The following is a 23,438-nucleotide window of genomic DNA, read 5'->3' on the forward strand; positions in this document are numbered from 1 at the left end:
AGGGGTAAGGAGATAAAACTTAAAAGCTTCCATCTTACCTGCACAGTTTAATGTTGTCACACATGACTAATTACTCATCCATAGGAAATACTTTCCAAAGCTTGCAAGACAGTAGATAGAACCAGCATTCCTGAAAAGCTTGGTTATAGTCAGTCCCCTAAAAACTACCTTCTGTCAGGAAACAGTGCTGAAATCTAATAAATATGTCCCATGGGTTGCTCAAGCATTTTCAAACCAAAATATTCATATACTACCCATCTTGTAGTACAAAGTGGCTTTATTTGCTGTGATGGGTAAAAAAGGCCTGAAACATTATCATTCAGAAAGCAAGGGGAGGGAAGAAGTACTGAGTTAGCTTTGACTCTGCAACTGAATCCTCACTGCAGTTCCCAAAGTTTAGCCTGCCTAGAGTCTGCTGAAGGAGATGAAGTCTGTTGTAATTTTGAGTAACTTGTTTAAAAGATGGGTTTGTGCTCTTTAACAGTCTTCCTTTACCCTGGCATGCAAAGAAGAGGCAAGGAAAGACAGAGCCTAGAAAGTGGCCAGGGTGCCAGGTTTGTGTCCTAATTGCCTATTTGTCCTATGTCTGGTGTTCAAGCCATATGGATTTTTGATTTGCAGTGTAAGAAAATCTACTGACGTCAGCAGATCCTTGTGCATTGCATCATCCCATCCAGGCAAACAAGGCACTTGTGCCATGTGCTTAATATTTAAAGAGCACTGTAAATCCTTGCAAACCAAGTTTATTAAGATCTAAGTTAATAACAGTACTTGCATCCCTGCTTGGTGTCAGCACGTGTCTGAGGCTACATAACCATTAATTCCCAGGCTGGCTTCTGTGGTGTCTCCTCCTCCACCTGTAATGTGTGAAAAGGAAGTTCTGCTTATGACTTGCTCAGGCCACATCCAGTTGTCCTCTATTACCAAGAATCTCATCTATGGTGCTGCAAGGCTGCTGCTGGCACTGATTTACTCCTGCTCTTGCCACCACACAGGTACAGGTGCATGTGTAGCACAAGAGTGGAAGGAGCTGAGCTCCCCCACAAAACCTAACTCAGCAGGAAGCACAAATACAGTGCAAAAGCATCAGAGATCTCTCCCTGCTGCTACAAGAAATGGAACCAAGTTCAGCTGGTGTACAAAGATTGCCCCCACTTGCCCTGATGACCTCTGAAATTACCAGTATCTGTTTGTCCAGTGATTTAGTCAATAAATGAAAAAAATCACATAAATCAACAAAGCTAATTTCAGAAACCTCAAACAAAGAGAATCTCATCATGTTTGGGAATTACTGCTAAAGCCAGGAGAGCCTGGTCATGTAATGACCCAGGCCAACAGTTCTTATGTTGAGCTTATCACATCTGATTGATTTACAGTATCTGTTTTAAATCCAACTTTACTTTATTGATTTTTTAAGTGTGGTGCATCCAAGGCTCTCTGAGGAACCTGTAGCTGAGCCAAAGTTCTCATCCAGCTAACCTTGATCTCATCTGTCCCTAAACCCCAAAACATCCCCTGCCATCAACCCTGCCTCCTTATTCTGTAAGAAAAATATTCTTTTCCTAATACAAATGTGAGAGTTGACCAAAATGGATCTGAATCAGCAAGGAGAGAGGCAAAGGCAATTCAGAGAAGCAAGGAAGGTAGAGAGAGACTTTGATCTGTCCCACACTTCAGCTTTCTGAGCAAGGTTTTAGCAAGTGAGTCAGTAATTCAAGATCCTGTGTGAGCTCCAGACCCTCCAGCCATTGCAAGGTTACATTCCCTGTACTGCAAATCTAATTGGGAGCAGAACAAATCAACACTTCTCCTTCAGGAAAGCAAATAAGGCCTGAAAAGCTCAATTCCCCAGTTCAGGAGCCATGGCAAGACACCTGCATGCCTGGGATATGAGGGGTGACCATGGACCTGTCTCCCCTTCCCTGTGCTCCCCAGCTAAGGCAAACACAAGGGCAATACATTCCATGGACCTCAACAGGGAGATGAACAATCAATGCTAGACAAGTCCTTCCCCAGGAAAGGGGAAAGCAGTGCAAAGAGGCCAAGGGGGAGAGAGACTTCCAGGCAGAAAGGACTTGGCTCAGCCAGGACTGGGAGCAGCTTCCAGCTCCAAGGAGGGCAGCACCCTCCCTGCACGGTGTGCTGTGAGTGCCACAGCTCCTCTCCCACAGTCTCATGGCTCTGAGGACAAATGGACTGTCCTCCCAGCAGTGACCAGGCTGTGTACACAGACCTTGACGCTGTTTGGAAGACTGGGCAGACCCATCTTCTCTCTGAGCCAGCAAAGCAGCTTTGCCCAAAATTGTCCCTCTGCTCCTTTGTTCTAGTCCCAGTGGTAATTGCTGTTTTGCTGTAAGGGGTGTTTTCTGTCATCATGCTCTTAATATTCAGACTTTATTTTATAATCATTAGGGGTTTTTCTTTTTACTTGTGCAAGTAAATTGCAATAAACAGATACTACATCACACTCGTATTTTTAATGTGATGTCATTTTCCTGACAATGTTTGAGGCAGCATTTTAAAGCAAAGCCTAAAAGGATAAGTAATTTCTAACTCACAGTAAGAGAGAGAATGAAATCCCTTGAGGAGCTTAGTTTCTGAGCATGCTTTCCTCTAAAACCATCTGCTAGGGCTCTCCTGCTCTCTCCCACTCCTGCAATAGGGAAAGCTGTTGATGGTTAGTGACTCAAAGTGACAAGAAAGAGGGATGCAGATTCTCACACTGATTTCAGTTCCTTGCTAATGCCATGCCCAGTCAGAGCTGTGGCCAAAGGCAGGCTGGATAAAATTCCCCAGCTGGTAAAGGAGGTGATCTGAACAACAGCTTGTCCACTTCTTCTGTGAGGAGAGGGGCACATCACTTCTGATAACACATCTGCAGGCTCTCCCAGCAGGAGCAGGGCTGGGACCTTAAGGGCCCCAGAGCTTAGGAAAACTGCTGAGAGCACTGTAGGGCCAGAGAACCATGGCAGAGCTCTCAGTGCTCTGGGAAAAACACTCTCATGCCAGTGGGAAGAATGTGGCACTCCCTTGGGTTTGCCTCCTCTTTCAGATGCCCAAGGTTTGACTCAGCTTTGCTGTTGCCTCATTTTCCCTGCCAGCAGCAGCATCAGGGCTGTGATGAGACCATGAACGCCCTGCCAGAAAAACACCTTCTGAGACAGCCCTGAGGTAAGAGCTGCTGGGAAAGCAGAGCAGGTGAGTCACTCACTGAGTCACTCAGCAGGTAGAATATTTTGAAGGATAAAACAAGGTAATTTCCTTCAAAGTGAAATGCCAGCTACACATCACCCAGGCTGCCTTCACTATGGAGAACATAAGGTGAGGTGTTGGAGCTCTGTACAACATCCTGGCCAGAGACAAGCAATTCACATCCAGCATCATGTTCCCAACCTTCATGACAGGTCAGCAAGCTACCATCCCATCAGCCAGGGCTGTGGTATCAAGCTCTAGGTGAAAGACTCAAGGTGTGTTTCCTCATAATCCTTTGCTCCAATCAGTCTGGTCTCTATGAGACCGTAATTCTTCCTGAGAGTGCATAGAGAGGCAGTCCACCCTCCATTCTTTCTGTCAGGAATAAAGTCCTCCCTCCAGCACAGCCTGTCCCAAGACTCTTGTCTGCCACTGGCCCCTTGCAGCACTGACAGCCCTGCTCTCAGGATGCACACTACCAGCATGGCGATGGGCAAAGAGCATCCGCTGTCCTTCAGTGTTCCAGAGAGTGGGTGAGCCCCAACTCCTCAGTGACATCAGGCTCCTGTGGAAGCACAGAGTAGGAAGCACCTGGGGCTTTGGGAAGACAGCATGGGCAGGCAGACACTGGGCCAAGCACCACAACACTTTATCATGAGAGCAGTGAGAACCTGAGTTCCTTTGGTACCACATGGCACCAGCTGTGCTTACACACAGGCTTCGACATGACCAGTAACGACATGCCTGTGCTACTGACCCACTGCCCACGTGATGAACAGCCAACCCACAGCACATCTTCTTTTGCCTGTTTAGAGAGACATAGAGTAGCTAAATTCCAGCTTCTGAGGTCAAGCTTTTCCTGAGTAACATCAGCAAACATTCTTATCAGTAATATCTGCAAACATTCTTATCAATAATATCTGCAAATATTCTTATCACCAGAGGCCTCTGGCTCAGTATTGCCCTGCCGTGGCCACCACAGCAACCTTTAACTCCTCAAGTCTCCCAGGCCCCACAACACAAGGCAGATAGCAGCAGACCTTGTCCTGCAGTCCTTGCAGCAGTACCTGCAAACAGCATTTTTGCTGGTAGCAGCCCCGGGGTTGTCTGGCAGGTGTTTCTGCTGCACAGCTGAGCCCCATGGGGCTAAAGACAGAACCACAATGCTCTGCTCTAACAGCACAACTCTCATGTGTTCCCATCCTCTTTCCACTTTAGCTGAATGATGGGGGAGGAAAAATGGGGAACAAATTACTTTGCTAGCCTTGACAGTGAGGGAGTAATTTTCCAAGCTAGAGCCAAACAGAAGAGGGAAGAACTGACACACTCTGCCCACCTCCAGCTCAGAAAGAAATGCTCTGCTGAGCAAATGCTGTGCCTTTCAGAGGGCACCAAGCAGCACTGAGTACTCACTCTGGGAGGTAATAAGTCCCAGCTGGTAGTCTGGATCTGCATCTATTCACCTTTTCAGCATTTGCAGTTCATGCATGGGAAGTGGCACTGTGCTGTACCAAACCAAGGACATAGAGCTAAGAGGGTATTCGGAAGTCTTTTGTTCCAGAATCAAAAGAAGCCTTTCCTGCCTCCTACTTGGGATTTGATGCTTTAGAAACTGGTTGCTCAGATACCAAACAAATCTTGTGTAGACTCCCTATTAAAACAAAAGCACAGAAATTTATGTAACCAAATCCCTGCTTTGGACTGTGACCTTACCAGGCCCTATTCATTAATTAGACTACACTGAAGCTTTACTCAGATCCAAGCCTGACACTGGTGCAGCTCACTCTATAGGATACACCCTTGCTGATGGGACACATACCAAACATGCTGGTTTAATCCCACATTGACCACGGGTGACCTTGACATTAAATACAGTGTGGCAGAAAGACATGTCCTACTTTTCTCTGTTAGCTGCTGTCTCTGAAGAAAAAAGCAAGTTTGGCTACCCAAGCCAATGAATTTCAGCTCAGTTGGCAGAAGGGCTGCACCCCCTGTGACAGTATGTCTTGAGCTCTGACCCTAAAGAAAACCCATGCTCTTTGTGGTATCAAAACATGAATCTAGCACAGTGCTCCTGGCATTTCTACCTGTGTTCCTAGCTCCCAAGCCTCTGCAACATAGCTCTTTATGGGTTAATGGGAAAACATAACTCTACTGGTTTGTGGCTCACTTTTCTGTTGCTGTAGGATGTATCTGCCCATCATGCCACTCTCAAGCCCACACCCTCAGTGTAAGCTCAGTGCCTGACATCCTGCTGAACTGGGTAGTGAGGGTCACCTCACTCAGAGCTGAGCACTCTGGTTTGCTCCTTTGGGAACTGCCTGACCACTCATTCTGTCAGCAGCAAACCTTCAATTCCTCTTTCCTGCTTGCCTGCTCTCCTTCTCAATCTGCCTTTAAGTAAAGATAAGTTTACTGCTGATTTACCACAATAAATACATGAGATGTCTGGGTTTGGGAAATGACCATGTAATAAATAAAAGGGACAGCTCAGGCCTGCTGAAGTTAAAGACTGATACTACACATGAGCATCCACTTGTGGAGGGATCACCTCTGTGGAGAAAGACTATTGGAACCAGCACCTAGAGCTTAACAAAAATGTATTTACTACACAAGTCTAAACATTTGTCTTTTACAAGTCCCCCATATTGTTGTAATGTCAAATCATCAGTGGTCAAAGGAATCTTTCTTTATTTACGTTTGTGACATACTAATTCTGAAAATAAAAAGACCAACTGAACCCCCAGATATGCTACATCTGTTACAGGTGATGTCACGTTATGAGCCTGCTGGTGGCATTGCTTTTTTGCCTCTTCTATAAAAAGCACTGTTTTCACACAGGCCATCAATAAGCCATGAATGTTCTCATGGATAAGAGAAGTGCTGGAGGACTGATGTGCAAAACTGCTTTGTGTTCACAGCACCAAATGACTGTACAGGCCATTCATGCGCAAGTTGGACTCGATGATCCTTGTGGGTCCCTTCCAACTCATAATGTTCTGTGATTCTGTGAAAATTACATCAAAGGAAGATGCACTCGTTCTTCACCTTCAGAATTCCTGACTTTCTGCTAACATCATTCAGATCTACCAAGCAGAACACGAAGGAACATAAAAGTACTTTAAGAAGTGAAAATAAGGTGATACCACCTACATAAAAGAATCAAGCAAAGCAACTGAACATTAAATGGCTCTGACAGATAGATGTTCTTATTCTTTTATATAATTACAGAGTTGGGTCCCTTTGTCCAATGTTAAATGCTTCATGCAATGGAACTGTGACCACTTCCTGACAATAGCTCAACCTAATAAGTCTTATGATAAGGAAATGCTTCCTGCCTTTAAGCCTGTTTCTTCTTTCCTCATTCATCTTCCACGGGTCAGAATTACTCTCTTCAACAGTCCCTGAAATCATCATTTTACTTCTAATCACCCTAGCAACCACAGATTAAGGCAGGTATTCTTTCAAGGCTCTTTCCCTCCCATCCCTGCCCCCCTTCCCAAGGGGGAGCATTATTTCTGCTCATACTGGTTTTCTCAGAATGTCCTTTCTGAAATTTGGGTGCTTCCAGCTGTTTGCAGTAACCTTGATGTGAACACATCAATATCAGAGGGAAACAAAGTTACATTAGCACTATGCAATGCAATGCAAAAGCCTTCACCCCAAACCAGGAACAAAACTGCAAATATGACACAAAACTACTACCACAGGCCTCCTGTGGCTTGACTATCTTTTGAAAAGATATGCTCCTATTTCCCAACCAGTGGCAAAAAAATGGCTTCCAAAGATACTCCTTACTTGTGTGGACTACAGGAGAGACATTGGGATAAAGAGAGGGGGGGAAAAAAATGGTTCCTTCCCCAAGTGTCATCCATATTAAATTTTTATGAGTCACTGCCAAAGAAGAAAGACTATCACATTATAGAAAGAAGATCCATTTATTTTGCAAAATCACGTGCTTGGGATGGCTTCCAAAAACATCTTACTTAGCTGAATATAAGAAGAGTTGCCTCCAGAGATGTTATATGGCAAAGCCTACTAATAATATTACTGAAGCCTATCCGGGGTCTGTTGTAGTAAAAGCTTTGCCATGAATAGGACTAAATGTGAAAGACAAGCATTCCAGTATTCCCTACTTGCCTGGCTGTGTTTTCCCAAAATATTTTTTTCAAAATAGTAAAAAAAAAAGGTTTTGTTTTACCTCTAGTCAGCATGGTTATAACTGTGGCCAGTATTTCCTGAGCTTTACATGACAACTGAATCCAGATGCTCCTAATCTGCTATTGGGAAAACAGCTGAATATAAGTCAAGAGATCAGCAATACCAGTGCTAATAAAAATATACTCAGATTTCTTTTCTTTTATTTTTTGGGGCGAAAGCAATGCTCATATTCCCACTGCAGCAGTGTTTCTGGAGCAGTGATTCTCCAAGATGCTTCAGCAGGCACTGCCAAATGGACCACATTTATTTACAGAAGCATACAACTACTGTGGTGCTTTCTATTAAAAACTAGATGGAAAAAGTGCAGGAAAATCTACAAGGAAGTTTTAATGGTGACCCAGGTCAACCCACTCAAGAATTTGGGAATAGCTATCTACTCATTCTGAACAAGCTGTACTTGTAAAACTGAGAGTAACAAAAAGTGAGAATCTTGAATGCAAAATGCAAACAGGGTAATAATTTGCAAATCATCTGGGTGAGAGGCCTAATTGTTGGGTCCATTAGACACTGGATTTTAAAAGTATCTATCTCAAGGTCAGAGATGGGTACTTGTGGAAAATCACTGTCAGTCAATGTCCTAAAATAACTGTAGATGGTAGATACAATATGGGCTGTGCTGCTCCCCTCAACATTTAACTTTTAAAATTAAAAACTGAATGAAATTTGGTGTAATTCACCCTGAGAGAGCATGAACAAACTTGTATTTGCAATAACAACTTATCAGGGATGCAACTGTGTGTCTCTTGTGCTGATGTGTTCCACCCTGTCTGACTTTGGGAACTCTGGCAGGGTACCCTAGACTTAAAGCAAGAATCCTTAGAGACAGACCTAAGAAACCACCCATTTGTCCAGATCTGCAAGAGATTCCTCTTATGCCCCACAGAGGCTGGCAGAACTCACCAGGCAGGGAATCCTATGAGCCTGTCCACGCTGCCCAGAACAAATGAGCTGAGGGAGACTCTGAAGTCTGGGCTCTTGGCAGTACAGTTCTGCAGAGACATTGTTATTCTTAAGGTCCCTGAAGCTGACAGCAGGATAGATGCCAACCTGCTTCTAGAAGTGGCCCTGAGAAATCACTGGCTGTATGATTGTGACACTCAGGGATTGAATGAAGCACGGCCTTTTAAGTGAAAGCTGAGCTCACCTTGCTTGGTATGCTTTGAAACTCATCTGGAAAAATATGGCATCTCTCACCCATTTAAGAACAAAACCCAAACATCTGTTGCTTTCCATCTCAAAAGTCTTCTATTAAAATCAGATTTAAGAAGTCACTATATTGCAAGCAGCCAGCAATGGTGAAAAACATGCTGCAGAGAACTAAGGACAAGGTTAAAGTTGACACAAACCCCTTCTGGTTTAAGCTCTGTTTTTTTATTAAAACTGAAGTTAAAATAGAAGGAGCTGTTTCACTACATCCCTGGACCTCAACTCCCATCCTACAGCAATTAGAAGTGGCAAGATGGGGAGGAAGGAAAGAAGGTGCCATACAAGACACTCAATTGCCTGTGTTTTCCTCAAAGGATTTGCTCTATATGGGCATCATGTAAACACATGAAAAGACAAAGAACAGTATGAAAAGCCATCAGCAGGCCTTAGAAGCAAGGAGATTCAGCTCCCCAATGCATCCATTCCGAGTAGAGACAATCACGTTTCAGATCTTTTTGTTGTTGTTTTAAACAGGCCCCACATTGGCAGTATTTAAGTAATCAGCTAATGAGGCCTGAAGCCCAACAGATCTCCTACACAAGTACCTATGGCATCGATGTTAATATTTAACAAGGTCAGCATTATTATTACAGCAATTACAAAGAGAACCAACAGTGCTAAACATGTTATTTCAAAGTGTTATACTGATCGTTTACCATGTTCTCCTTAGCTTAAAAGGTCTGACTTTCACCACAGCACCATGGAACAAAGTGCAGGTCCATTGCTTCACATGTTTTTATCCCCAGTTTGGAGTGCTGGGTGCGGCTCGCAGAGGGAACAGACCTTCGACCATCTGTTGAGGCACAAAACGGATTTAGCAAGACAAGCGTGGGAGCTGAGCAAGTAAAATCTCAGTCATTCTAGCAATTACCCTACTTACTTTGCACTTCCCATAATCAGCTGGCTGGTCTGTTCCCTAGAACAACCAGGGATTGTGGGGTTTCTTGCTGGCAGTTGCAGTTTTTCCCCTGCAGCTCAAGCAAATTCATTCTCTATGGTACATCCCCCTGCTCTAGCGAGGCACACGTGCCAGGAATTCTGCTTGGGGTTTCCCTGGAACTTTCCTCCCAACCTTATATGTTTTTTTTTCTGGGAGAGATCTAGATAGCTTGATCTTTCACCTGACCCAACAGAGCTTAGCTAAATTCATCCAGCCCACATTTAGGGAAAAATACAGCAGCGTGACAGCCTCAGCAAGGAGTCATCTGTTGAGTATTCTCATTTCATGCTTCAAGAGATGTTAACACCTGTGTCACTTCTCCATTCTATACACAATATACCTCTGCACACCCTTAACAGCAGAGAGTTGTTGGCAAAGGCTCTCCACACTGATTAGACAGCATGTCCACTGAATACAAATAAAGCACAGTCACTTGTGCAAACCCAAGATGGTAAGTACAGGACGTTAATAAAAATCTGTACACATCCTTAGGTACATTTTCTCTGGATATGAGATTCAAAACACAAGTGTTGTAAATGGAAGTCTCCTTCCTTTATCTGCTCTAAGTCTATCTCAGCTGAGCTTATGAGAAAAGTATATTAAAATGGAAAAAAGAGTCACTGGTTTCTTCAGTATCAGAAATAGTGAATAATGTTTGAGAGATTAATTCGTAACTGCAGCTCCACTCAGTGATATTCAGCTGTGTACTATTCAATTCCTCTATCAGAATCACAGGCTATAAAAATCCCTGTATTTAGAAGTAATTTCTGAGGGCTAAAATGGAAAGGACTTTTTTCAGTTTGGAAGATTTAGTACATTTTTGGTATTTTACTATCATTGTTATCAGCTTTTACAGAACAGAAATCAAAGCTTTTATATATGTGCATATACATATATAAAAAGTCCACCATCCGTAAGAACACAAAGATTCTCAAACAGATCTTTATTTTTTCTATGCTTTTTTTCTTTCACTAGTATCAAGCAGGATTTTAACCTCATGACTAATACAACAATTTGATGGATATATTTAAATAGATTTCAAGTTGGATAGACTCAAAGACCAAAGGAATCATCATGGTAATTTCACTCAGCTTCTAGTGTGATACCAGCCACAGAACATTCTAAAACATTTCCTGCACTGAACCCAAACCTCACTTCCCATCTCTATTTCAAGCAGTGAGAAATCCATAACTGATAAACCCAGGTATTGCTATTCAGTAGACTAGGGAGATAATTCCATTCATCCAGACATTTTAATCTTTATTGGTACAGTTCTGGTTGTAGTAATTCACAAAAGATAATGACTGCAACTCAACTTTCGCTTTCCAGTGATTAAAATCTAGTCGTATATATTACAAGTTCTCTTCTGTCCTGCTGTTGTGAGAGTGGTTAATTATGATAAATCACTACCAAAAAATCAGGGTCATCTACTTTGTTTGGCACAGGATCCATCAGTCTTTCCGAGCTACTTGCCACCATCATACTGTTTCCAACATAAACTTTGGCTTTCAGGAAGGCTGCAAGAGGAATAAAGCTTGCATCTCACATTTTACAGCTGGAAATCCTCATTCCAGTCTTACCTCTCAACTCCTGACAGTAGGGATGGGATGTAGACAGGGCCAGTTAGTGTAAAATCTGGACACCTGAGAATTTACACTGAAGTAACTAGGAGAACTCCATACCTTCATGAACAATTTATGCTTCACTAATTGCTAATTAACCAGAATAAGCCATAGGCATACAAGCACTTGAATTTCAAGCCTTTATACTCAGAACAGCATTTACTGAAAAGGTGTATCAAGGTTGTTTCTTGAAATCTATGCAGAACTGGCTGAAACAACTACCAAAAGCTCACTCATTAAAGGGAGTTCCAAGAGAAAAGCAAAAATATAAACAAGAATGTCACACAAGTCTGAAATAACCCACAAGTGCTTTTGAAATGCTGGGCATAACTCATCTATTGAGAAGTAATGTAGGGGAGTTATGGGGTTCTGATGTTCACAAGAGTGTGGGAAGGAGGGGAGATCCTGGTCTATTCCATCAAACACTCTTGGAACAGGTAATGGAGGCTGAAGACTTGTGAAACTTTGTACTGCACAAATAAAGCAATGACCCAAGTTCGTAATTAAGTGCTTCTCATTGTAATTTTCTTAGTAGTAGCACTGTTTCATATCAACAGTTCTACTATCTTACCTAAGGAATTAGTATATTTTCTTTGACACTTGTTAGTGAAAGACCTTCTCTGTACCATTTAATATTATCCTCTTTATTTTTATTGCTGTGAGACAAAGAAAGCCAGGAGTTTCTTATCTATCTAAGATAGCTGGTTTCACAACAACACATCACAGACATCTTCCTTAAGCTGTGACATCAGGATTACTCCTGCTTAATAGCAAGGAGCCAGTGCTATAAGGAGACTACTATTTCCCTGCAGGAGTCAGAGAAGCAGCTGAACCAGTTTGTCAAGATAGAAGCTATGATAATTAGCAAGGACCCTGCCATCTGAATCTGAACAGGATTCCTGCGGCTGGAAGTGTGTATAAGAGTCAGAAGCCTCATTAATCACTGTTAGGTTCTCTCGTGTGAAGTTACCCAGGTCCCCACTCAGCCAGGAAACAGCTCTTTCTTTTGGGAAGCAAAGCCAAGGTGTTCTCTTTCAAACCCCAGCTGCAGTTCCAGTAAAATGCCAGAAACACAGGAAGTCCTCAGATAATTAATAATTCAAGGAAGGGTGCAGCTACAGCACCATTTTCTGCTAGACCATTTTCTAGCTGGAACCACAAATGCGTATTTTTCACTGAGAGCTAAAATATTCAGCATGCAATTTTTGTTCAGCATGCAAGGAAAGAAATATATTTACTTTTATTACAGCAAGACTAGTTTAATATGGATGCAACAAACATAATATTGAAATGAGAGATGTGTTTAATTGTCTTTGCTTGAATGATGAATATTTTGCTGGCTTGACACCCCTGTCACAATTAAAAAAATAGATAAAATAAACTTCACTTCAGGTCCTTACTTTGTCATTACCATGTTGTCTGGGGCAACATTAGGGCACAGTCTTTCACCACAAGATGACTGTCAGACATAGAGAATTCTCTTGTAAATCACACAAAAGATGAGTCTTACCACAGTAATTTATTTCTTAAAAATCTAATTTATTGCACTTTGTCTTAAAGCACAAACAGAACCAAAAACCTAAATACAGAAATAAAAGTAAAAAAACCCATTCTAATTTTGTTGAAACTACCCTAAAAAGTAGTCTGTAAGAGCTCTTGACACCAACTGAATATTAACGACCATAGCAAGGAACAGTATTATACAGTAAATAAACAACTAGCAAGCTCAAACCATTACTAAGATGATTTTGAAAAATGTAATACAAAAGTGTCACTATTAAATAATGCCATCGTACTTGAGCATCTGGTGCTTGGAGGGCACAGAAAAGTTGTTCTTTCTCATGTCCTTTCTCCAAAGTGACTGACTCGGGAGTTGCCATAAGATACTTTTAAGCTGAATTTCAGCTTCTTTGGGGTCCTCAAGACACCAAGCTATGCTTGCAAAAAACAGACTGGGTTACTTCACAAGCTGATTCCATTACCATCCACTTCCAGACAGGCTAAAAGAATCCCTGTGGGGTAATCTCTGTATAGAGATGAGATAGCAAAGAAGCAAACAATCTGTAACAGGGAAATAAATCTATCCTTCCTTAGGACTGAGACTGAACTGAGAACTGACAGCCAATGGCACAAGTGCTACTAAAAAAAAATGACATAACTTCTCTCTCCACCAATTCACATTCTCACCTTGCACCATGCTTGTTCCAAGTTTAGTGCAGTACATGCATGAACTATTCTGAAAGAGAACAGAGGTTAAAAAGAAAACACATCCTTTTCCATTTGTGTTAAGTTCTGAAAACAGAAACATCCCCACTTTTCAACTCTTGGCCTTTCCTGAAGCTGGCTCTTTTACAGTATTGGTTAGCAGCTGCTTAAAACATTCTGATGATTTATAAGCTTAGAACAAACACAAAATAACTCCTCCGCCTACATACTGAACTCAGGTTCTCTCATCTCTAATTCTATTGCTTAAAAAAGATGAGGTATCTTTCAAACAAGATTTAGTATAAAGAAAAATAAACTGCAATGATTAACTTAGGTTACTTCCCAGTTCATCACATACTCCTGCTGCAACATCTGTTAAGTATAAGACACTTCAAAAATTTAGCTAACATAGCTAAATATCAGAATATTGTTAAGTATTTTCTCACAATATCATGATTTTTAATGGGATATATAGGTAATTCTATCAATTACCATTTTATTCTTAATAGATCTAAGTTTGGTACTCAAAACAATATGAGTCCAAATGTTAAAGCACTGGCTGGAGGCACAAATACAGCACAACAGGAATTATGAAAGCTGCCTTGTACATTCCTGCTTTGTACTACAAACTCAACAAGCGACCTCTTCTTATTCCAAACTGGGACTCCCCCCAAAACTCTGTCAGCTTCCTGATGGCTACAGAAATGGGCAAAAGTCCCCCTGATATTAGCTGTAATCCAAACCTCTACCTTGTGAATGAAGCCAAATTATGAACAAAATTTCTGGAAATGGAAGGTTAGTATAGCCTTGCAATTATTTATATGGAAATGGATCAAACTAAGTTCATTCTAACAATACTGTGGAATCATGATGTTCTCAGATCTTACTAAGAAATACTTCACCATATTTTCTTCCATGCTGCAAGGAAAAAGAATTCTAATTATATGTACAAAAGTCAGGGAGTGATCCCATCAGTATGGTATGGAGTTCCAAATACAAGAAGAAATTGAGAAATGCTTAATGTTTCCACTGTAGAGAAATATTTAATTCAACATAATTCCTTCTCAAAATCAGTACATTAGTTGCATGCTGTTGTGAAGTACTCACTTTCATTGCTAGTAAGGTTAACTTAAAAGTTATATTTCCAAAGGAGCTTTTACAGTAGTACAGTATAACAATTGCAGTATGCCACACCTAAGGAGTCTCCCAAAAGATTATGTAACAAATAATAGAAGTCACAGCTTGGGGGCTATTTAACAGGTCAGTTTTCCAATACAAAAGTGCTAATATCACAGGTCCAATATGAGTGGCTTTTAGATCCGATATTCTGTATATACATTACAGAAATTCTGTCCTCCTGTTTTTTTCACTGCTTCACAAGCTTGACAGACTTCATATCACTTCCCATTCATCTTCCAAATCATCAGGGTGAAGCAGAACAGAGGTGTCATTATTTTTCTGCAAATTATGGGAATGGCTAAAGGTCTTAGTGAGGCGCTGGAGCAGAGATCCTGAAGTACTGATCGCCCACAGCTCATCTAGAGGGGTCACTGCAAAGCATAAATTATCCATCTTTTAATTACAGTAGCAGGCTCCAATTCTAAACATTGAATAAATAATATTTGGATCTGTTTTCCCAATTATACCCAGAGAAGGTTTTTACCAGTGTGATAAAAACACCCTTGGTGAAACACAGTGTGTGTGGCTCTCCCTGCATATGGTCAGCTTGAGCACCATCAGGTAGAGCTCAAAGCAGACATCACAATGTTTTGGACAGACTGTCATGCAGAACCAACTTGCCTGTTAAACGCGAGACATTCCCAGGAATCTTCTTCCAGTAGTCTCCTGCAGGATTCTTGTCAGTGACGCCGTATCGGCGAGCGACGTCTCCGTTGGGGCAGCGTGCCCACACAGTCCTGGTACTCAGAGCCAGCTGGCAGGCCTGCAAACCTGCAGGGAGTTGGACATGAGGAGGGAATAATCAGGCTGTCCTGGACACTAAATACACCTGCAGAAAGTACTTTGACAGCAGACATCAAGACTATAATAGTTTTTATATATTCTTACATGAAGCACTGGTGAACAAAAAAAGGTTTTTAACTGCAGACTTGGTACTCCCTGCATCTATTGATCATAAGGGTTATCCCAACATGGATATAATTTGTTATGTGGCCCCAGCCACAAGCAACATCTAATTAGAGGACCTTCATAACATGCTTTTGGAGCCCCCACTGTGTGTGACTACCACATGGGGAATAAGCCAACAATTACAATCTTAATTTGTCTAAAAATGGTTAATATTACAGACATTGAGTACTCTTGCTCCCTCTTCACAAGAGTACTCCGCAACTAAGTGCCATGAGTTAATGCAGTGGCAAGTCTTTAAAAAGCAGACAGCATCAATGCACAGTTATTTAGAAGGAAACAAATACAATTTAGTTTTATTTAAAGGCAAGGCAAAAATGTAATTACCTAATCCACAACATATCCAGCACACAGGACTAGTAGAAAGATGTGAGAAATAGTGTAAGGTTTTTATTACGCACATCTAGGTAGAAACCTCATGTGATATCACAATTAAATACAAAACCCCACAGCACAACAGTCTCCCTACTGCTTAGGAATTCTGCTTTAGTTTTAATTGAAAGGGAACTGTACCACTTACTAACTGAGTGGCAGCAGCCTGAAATAACACATCAGAAATTCATTTAAGAAATTGTACTTCTCCCAGTTAACTACTCAGTGTTTTTAAGTAAAACCAAGGTCCTTTTTAAAAAATAACCCTTATCAAACACTTGATTAAAAAAATAATAATTTAAGCATTACTATCCAATTTAAAAAGCAACAAGAATAAAAAAAATAAACAAAATAAAATTACTGAGAAAATAGCAGGAACAAGAAGGAATTGATGCATTAATTTTTACCTGGTACATGTTCCCAGTCAATGCCTACAGGCATTTCATCTGTAATTCCAACTCGGACATGGACATTCCATTTGCTATCAATTGCCCACAACATCTGATCATTTGGACTTGAATGAATGCTGACCAAGTTGATTCCTACTGGCTATAAAAATTAAACATAGTATTTAAACTTTGTACTACTGTATCTTTGTACTATTGTAGCATTTGTTTTTCATGGAAGTACACAAGAGCAGTAAAATATTTACCAGATACTAAAGACAGGGAGAAATGTATCTGATATTTTATGTGCTATTGTACACAATTATCCATTTTCCAAGAACTTTAGCCCTTTGTAAGTGCAAAAGGAACATGAATGAATGTATCATAACTGATAGTGATATTCATATTTAATGTTCAGTATTCAAGTCTAATAATGTTAGTATTTGCTTAACCACTGCTATTCCAATCAGAGAATTTGACCTGCAAGTTGGAAGAAGGAGCTCTTCCAATGAAATGCACAAAATGCAGTATTTTCTTCTTGCCTGACAGAAAGTTTTCCTAACCTTATTAAACCTGCACTTTATTTCTAAGCATATTCTAAAGCAGTACATTTCTACAGTCTGAATGTCTCCTCTTTGCAATGAAATGATGATCTGCCTTCTTGCCTGTACTCCACTCTACAGGACACACCTGCAGGACAGGATCCACAACACTGGCAAACACAAGTGAAACACACTTCCCATTCTGTTCCCAGGCATGTCCTTACTCCACCTGTTCTACAGAGATTTGCCTTAACTACTGTTCAAAATCAGTAGCACTGACATAACATCATGACTTTGTAGCAAAACCTATCATCCCAATCAGGTTGGATGATTGCAAATATCCTGCAAAACACGTACTTTGAACAAAACATCGATATTAAATAAAAAAGTTTTTCTCCACAGCAGCCTAGTAAAGGCACTGCAGAAGACAGTAAGATGTCTGAAATACATAATCTCCTCACAAAGCAGCACTGCACTCCCTGCTTTAGCCTCATGGGCATAAGCTGAAATTCCAGAGTACTAAACAAAAGAGCAAGTAGCTGTCTGTATCTATAAACCAAGGGATACAGAAGCATGTATATATAAGCATACAGCCCAGTCCCAGATGGGCCTTCCGTGTACATCATAACAGTTACTTGCTTTGGTTTTGCTTTTAAAATTTTAGTGCTGACTTGGGTCTGACCAAGCTACAACCAAGTCTGACTTGCATCACCAAATCAATCCTGTCTACTCAAGTTTCAAGGCCCTTGACAGACTACCTTCTCATGTTTTTCCTCTCATTAGGTATTTGCCCTTTGTTGGAAGCTTGAGGCTGGTAGAGGCTTGATCAAGTATTTACCTGTGGTCACAGTAAATTCACAAGTTGCTGCAGTTTGAACACTTAGAAGTGAAGCCATTAATTGTCTTGAAAAGCACTGACTACATAGAATACCACCTGCTTAGCTACTTTCAGATTGGTACTAAGTTACTGTCTTGAACAAAAATCTCAAACAAACAAACAAACAAACAAACAAAACCCAACCAAACAAAAAAAAACCCCACCCCAAAACAACAAACCACACCAGAAAACCTCCAAACATATCCAAAACCAACTGAGCAACCCATCAAATGCCCAAACCACACTGAAAACAAAACACCCCAAAACCCCACATGATTTTCCCATTTTGATTTCTGCTCCTTTGCTGGAAGTGATCCTTACTCCTGGCCCAGTTTCCATTTCTCCCCTCCATTTTTTATTTGCTTCTTTCTACAGCCACCTTGGCTCTCACTCCCTCCTGACCCTGCTCACGTCCCCACAGCGCTGCCATGGGGCAGTGCCTCACTCCAGTGCAGCTTCCTGCTCCACCACATCCCTCACCACACTCCTGCTCCTGCAGTCCCATGTTTTCACACAAGGCAGCTGGGCAGTTATTAGCTTGTGCAGGCTGAAGTACTGCATGAACAGGAGACCTGTGCCTTTCATCTTTTTTTTATATTTCATTTTTTAAAATCCACTTATCTCCTTCTTACCACATTCATCTAAATAGCCACCTCTTTTCCCAGATTTAGGACTTTCTGTCACCTTTCCCCCATGTCCTTCACACCACAGACTGACAGTGTGCCTGTCTATGCTCTGCAATGCACTTCATGTTCCAGCCAGGGTCCATCCCAAACTGTGCCTGACACCTTGCTGGGACTTTTGCTGCTGAACTGTTGAGACTGGTGCACCTTGCTCCCCCCTCTCATATGTCAGGATCTCATGCCTCTCTTCTACTGTCTTTTGTCTAGAAGATAATTCTGAGAAAGAGCTGGAGGAGTATTTCCATCCAAAAAGACTTACTGAGTGCTTCAACCTGCTACCTAAGCCTGTGCATTATTACAGATTTACAGGTAGTGGAAGCTAAAAAAAGCAGAAGGAAGAGGAGGAAACACCCAAAAAGAGGAAACACCCAAAAGGAGAGCTACAAAAAGAGTTGTATGAATCTCAGCTAAATTGCTCCTGATACTACTGCAGGCTCAAGTGTAATCAAAGCAATTACTTCTACCCTATTCTGCACCACCAACATATCTAAGAAACAAATTTCAATAATCAAATTCAAAATAATGTATTTAAAAGCTTGGCCAAATATTCCTCTCATTCTTTGCTAAGTGAGCTCACTTCATCTTTAAGTTTCCCTACCTCTCTGGGTATTTCACTTCCAGTTTCTCTTCCTTCTTCAGGCTACTCAGCCCTTTCTGATAACCTCACATCACTAAAACAATCCTCTTACTACTACTGCAAAGGATCCAGGCAATTCCTCTACGCTCCAGCTTTCTGCTGTGGAACAGCCAGTAAAGACACAACTGACAGGACACACAGTGACATCTATGTATACAGCAGCTTTTGGCACAAACCAGGAAATTTGTTTGGAAACAAATACAGGCAATTCTTAGAGCCTGTTGCAAAGGTTTGACTTCTGGATTATTTTTTACCCAGAAAGTAGCCATCTACAACAAGAAGGTACTCTCATGGCTACGACAGTAAGGTGAATAAAATTAATTTTGCATTTTCTTGACATAATGAGGTATTTTCTTAGAACAATCATGCTGATATTATCTCATATATCTCCCAATTTCACAAAGTTTAATTACCATAAGCATGCTTTAAGTATTTTATAAGTTATATAACAAGAAAATCTCTACAGCTGCAGTTAAAGGTTAAATAGAGTTCTCTCATAGCACTAAAGAGAGATATCTCTGCAAATTCATAAATCTGCTGATAACATTTAGAGACTGATAACCATGAAAATTGATCAATTATTTCAGCGTAGCCTTTACTCAGCTGGTTTAACTTCCAATAGCATTCATGGGATTTATATACCTTGACTGTGAAACATGTCCTATTTGTAATTTACTCGAGAATCTGGAATTTTAAAGAAACTTGTAGCAGTCTCTCAGCCTTCCTGCTCTGACGCACCAAACTCTGGTTATACATTTATCCACAATGTAATCACCAGTGTGAGAGATCAACTCGTTAGGGATCATTCATGGATTCGGTGTTCTTTGAAAAGAAATTGCAGAGCACTGTTTTTCTCTAATTTGGGGTGCCAAACATTTCTAAACTCTCAAAATCTCACAAGTCTGACTGGCTTAGCCAGTCAGATCTGAATGCAGATTCCCCATCCTCTGGTCTTGTGCCTTGGATACAAACACCCCAGTCACTCCCTGTCTTTTGATATGAAGAATTTCCCACCAGGACCATGGACTGCAACACTATCAACTATGTCCTTTTCAACATTAAAGCAATATACTAAGAGTTGTGGATATATTTGTTGTCTGCTACAAATAAAAACAAAGAAAATCAGCTTGTCACATGGCTGTTGTGAAAACAATGTTGATAAAATGAAATAAACTTGAAGGAATCACATAACTGGCAAATTGTTAAATGATTATCAGGAAACAATGTCTATGCTAAACATATTTAAGTTACCAAGATGTCCATCAGCTTTATAATTCTGTGCATGTTACTGCCTCTCTTTCTGCAAACCACAGAAAAGTAAGTTTCAATGTAAGAATTTAACTTAAACAATAGTATCAAACAAAATCCAAAGTAAACACAAACACATTTCTCCACCCAGTCTCCCCTACATACTATTCAAAACTTTTGTCTTATTGGTCACAGCTGAACCCAAATGGTTAAAGTTCCCTGTCAAGGAAGAAAGGACAAACACACACACACACAAAAGGCACCAGAACATTTTCCACGTCACTTTTCAGGAGCACGGAGTCCATGTACCAGCAAACTTCCATTATCTCTGTTCTGCTGCAAATATCCAGGATAAGGAAGACTAAACATAACATTATCAGTCTGGCCGAGCCCAATCCTTTTTGTAACAGGTTGGTGCCTACATTCAGCACAAATGTTCTCCTTGCCTTCAAAAGACAAAGCAGAAATAACTTCAGCTGGTCCAGGCCAGGATGTAAGAAGGTCACATCAGGGATACTTCTCACACTCTTGAGTATTATGAGTGTATCAGACTAATCTGACTGTTTTCATGACTAACAACATCCAGACCCTCCTAATGAGGATAACCAAGAATGCAACTTAAGAGAGACTCTCCCCCAATAAAGGCCTATTTACATATTATGTTCTGAGGTCCATCTAAATTAAGGTTATAAAGCCTTTTCAGCATTAGCTTGCTAAATTAAGTGCTGCTTTTTTCTCTGCAGAGAAGTTCAAGGCATTATACAGGAACAGTAAAGATCAATCTGTCTGGTCTTCCTTGATGCCACGTGTTCTTCAGTAAAGCTGGCATTCAATTGTCAGAAAAACATAACTATTTATTGTCTGTAAAACTGGAGCATTATTTTCCTCAGAAGTTTTAGAACAACAATAGGACCCTTTTCCCCACTTTCTGACTTCAGTGAATAAAAGGGACAAAGGTCTTAGTTGGGTATTTCCAACCAAGGAGGTATCTACTGTGCTGTCTATGACTAGCACAGTCTGGAAGGCAAAGCAAAGCCAAGGAGGAAATCCCTTGACCTCTCCCTCCTGTTAGCTCTAAATTTTTTATTCCAATGTTTTTTTCTTGAATGGGAAAGACAACAAAAAAAGAAACGAGAAACATGCGAAAGACAACAACATATGGTATTGAATCATAGAAAAGATCAAACCAAACCCATGCAACTACTTAACATGTTCTCAACAGAACCATAAAATACTTCAAAAAATACTTAATACAACTGTTCCTTAGAAGCAATTAAAAAAATAAATAATTTTAATTACATGTAACCACTTTAGAGACCATACAAACTCTAGGCCTACTCAGGTTTGCCCAACTGTCTTCTAGTCACACTGTTTTATAACTAAGATTATGAACTATAATGTAGGAGATAAGCCCTCTGTAATTACCACTACAGGTATTTTTAATAACATATTGAAGAACTGCACTGTTAGGAAAATAAGAATTAATTATTTACAGAAATGTGCGTTAAGTAAACACTAAGTGCAAATTCCCAGGAAACAGAACATAATTTAACACTAGGTAATAAAAACCTTGTATAAGCAAACCTGAGTAACCAAGGCTTTTTTTTTTTTTTAATAAATACACCTTTAATGAGCATCAGCAAAACACCCTCTGATGCAGCCTATAAAGTGCACCTGTAAAGTGCCCCTCTTTAGTTTTTGAAACTTAAATACCTTACCAAGGAGAGAAAGCATTTTTGGGGGTTATAAGGAAGCGTCTTCAAGCTCCTAATTTAAGGTCAAAGGGTCTGATATGTCCAGCATATATCACAGGGTGTCTCCTTACTCTGTGCTACCACAGCTCATACCTGCTAAATCATGATGATCATGATGATCATCCTCTACCCCTGAATTTTTATACCATGGTGCTTTTATTTTTTAATAGAGTAACTCTGAAAAACTGTCAAAACATAATGACAATTGTGGTTACTTTATCTGCCCAACTGAATGTTAAATACTTTTCCTCATCTCTCTGAAGAATAATTAAATATCTAATTCTTTGTTAACTAACCAAAATATGGAAATATTGAAAGAGTGCAGGTATGAGGAAGTTCCAAATAATGACCAAATTGAAGTATGAAAACTGAAGGGTCTCTTTCCCATAACTGTTGTTTTAAATGCAAGCCAGTCTTGTCAAAAAGCAAATACACCACCTTGAGCTCACGTTTTAGAAGGACACAGGAGGATTGCCTACTGAATTGCCTGGCTGTACTGCTCGTTGGGCACTTTCTGTGACCTGAGGCTTCTGGTGCTGATAACAAGTGCTATCTCCCACGACAGGCCACACGCCCGCTTTTCTGAGCGCGGTGATAGCTGTGCCTTAAAACAACTAGCAGAAGGCTAAAACTCCACAGCAGCAAACTACAGTGAAATACAGTGACAGCAGTTTTCTTAACTAGCAGCAAGGAGGAAGATAATAAGCACTATGCTCAGCAATGGAATCAGCATGAGGCAACTTCAGAACAAATGCTGAAATTGCATTTTTTCAGCCTCTAAAAGCACCTTTTATGTAACTTACAATTACTTAAGATAGGCATGCCTGTGAAGAACAGCACAGACTTAAACTTAAACATTATGGCATTCTAAATCAGCTAAACAAAAGACACAGCTGCAGAAGCTTTGATCTCCTGTACTTATTTGCAACCCACCTTGAGACAGCTGCTCTTACTACTGCCAAACAGCTTTTCTCTACATCATCTTGAAAACTGCAGTCCTCCAGGAAAATCTTCTCCCTATTAAAGTCTTCAGAGGCCTCACATGAGTGAAGATATATAGAACAACAGACTAGTTAGTCTGGTCTAGAGAGAACCAGGCCTAATAGACTGTATTACTTCTCTAACCTTAGCAGACTTTGATTAATAAAATATATTTTCTCTGAATCTCATCTTAGCACTCCAAAGCAGAACTCACGGTAACTCACAAGATATCTGTGCAATGGCTGAGTAATGCAAGCTAGTGAAAACCAATGGACTTGGAAAGAACAGGCATGTGAATACTGCATTGGAAAGAACAGAGACTTCCATTATAAGGATTTTCAGAAGTAGATGATGATTCTGAAGTAAAAGTTATAAAGCATTTTCAACAGAAAAAAAATCCTTCTCCTCTAAATATTATATTCTTGAG

The 23,438-nt window shown here is 40.6% G+C and overlaps 1 protein-coding gene and 1 long non-coding RNA gene across 5 annotated transcripts in view; both read right to left on the reverse strand.

Annotated features, from left to right (window-relative positions):
• Nucleotides 1-727: 727 nt before the first annotated feature.
• On the reverse strand, nucleotides 728-3,685 carry LOC128789632 (uncharacterized). Its single transcript, XR_008431489.1, has 2 exons — nucleotides 2,559-3,685; nucleotides 728-857 (listed from the first exon to the last, which is right to left on the reverse strand). It is a non-coding gene; the product is annotated as an uncharacterized LOC128789632 (long non-coding RNA).
• A 9,014-nt stretch (nucleotides 3,686-12,699) lies between these two features.
• TECPR2 (tectonin beta-propeller repeat containing 2) overlaps nucleotides 12,700-23,438 on the reverse strand; it is a 42,966-nt gene continuing 32,227 nt past the window's right edge. The window contains exons 19-21 of one of the 4 annotated variants that reach the window (XM_053945772.1): nucleotides 16,311-16,452; nucleotides 15,187-15,336; nucleotides 12,700-14,936 (exon numbers count right to left, since the gene is read on the reverse strand). In XM_053945772.1, coding sequence (XP_053801747.1) covers nucleotides 14,779-14,936; nucleotides 15,187-15,336; nucleotides 16,311-16,452 — 450 coding nt within the window. In that variant the 3' untranslated portion in view covers nucleotides 12,700-14,778. Of the gene's footprint in view, nucleotides 14,937-15,186; nucleotides 15,337-16,310; nucleotides 16,453-20,694; nucleotides 20,723-22,963; nucleotides 23,058-23,438 lie in introns of those variants that run through there. The other 3 variants (XM_053945773.1, XM_053945774.1, XM_053945775.1) reach the window with 3 other exon arrangements.

The sequence above is a fragment of the Vidua chalybeata genome, chromosome 6 (assembly GCF_026979565.1).
Source record: "Vidua chalybeata isolate OUT-0048 chromosome 6, bVidCha1 merged haplotype, whole genome shotgun sequence".
NCBI lineage: Eukaryota > Metazoa > Chordata > Aves > Passeriformes > Viduidae > Vidua > Vidua chalybeata.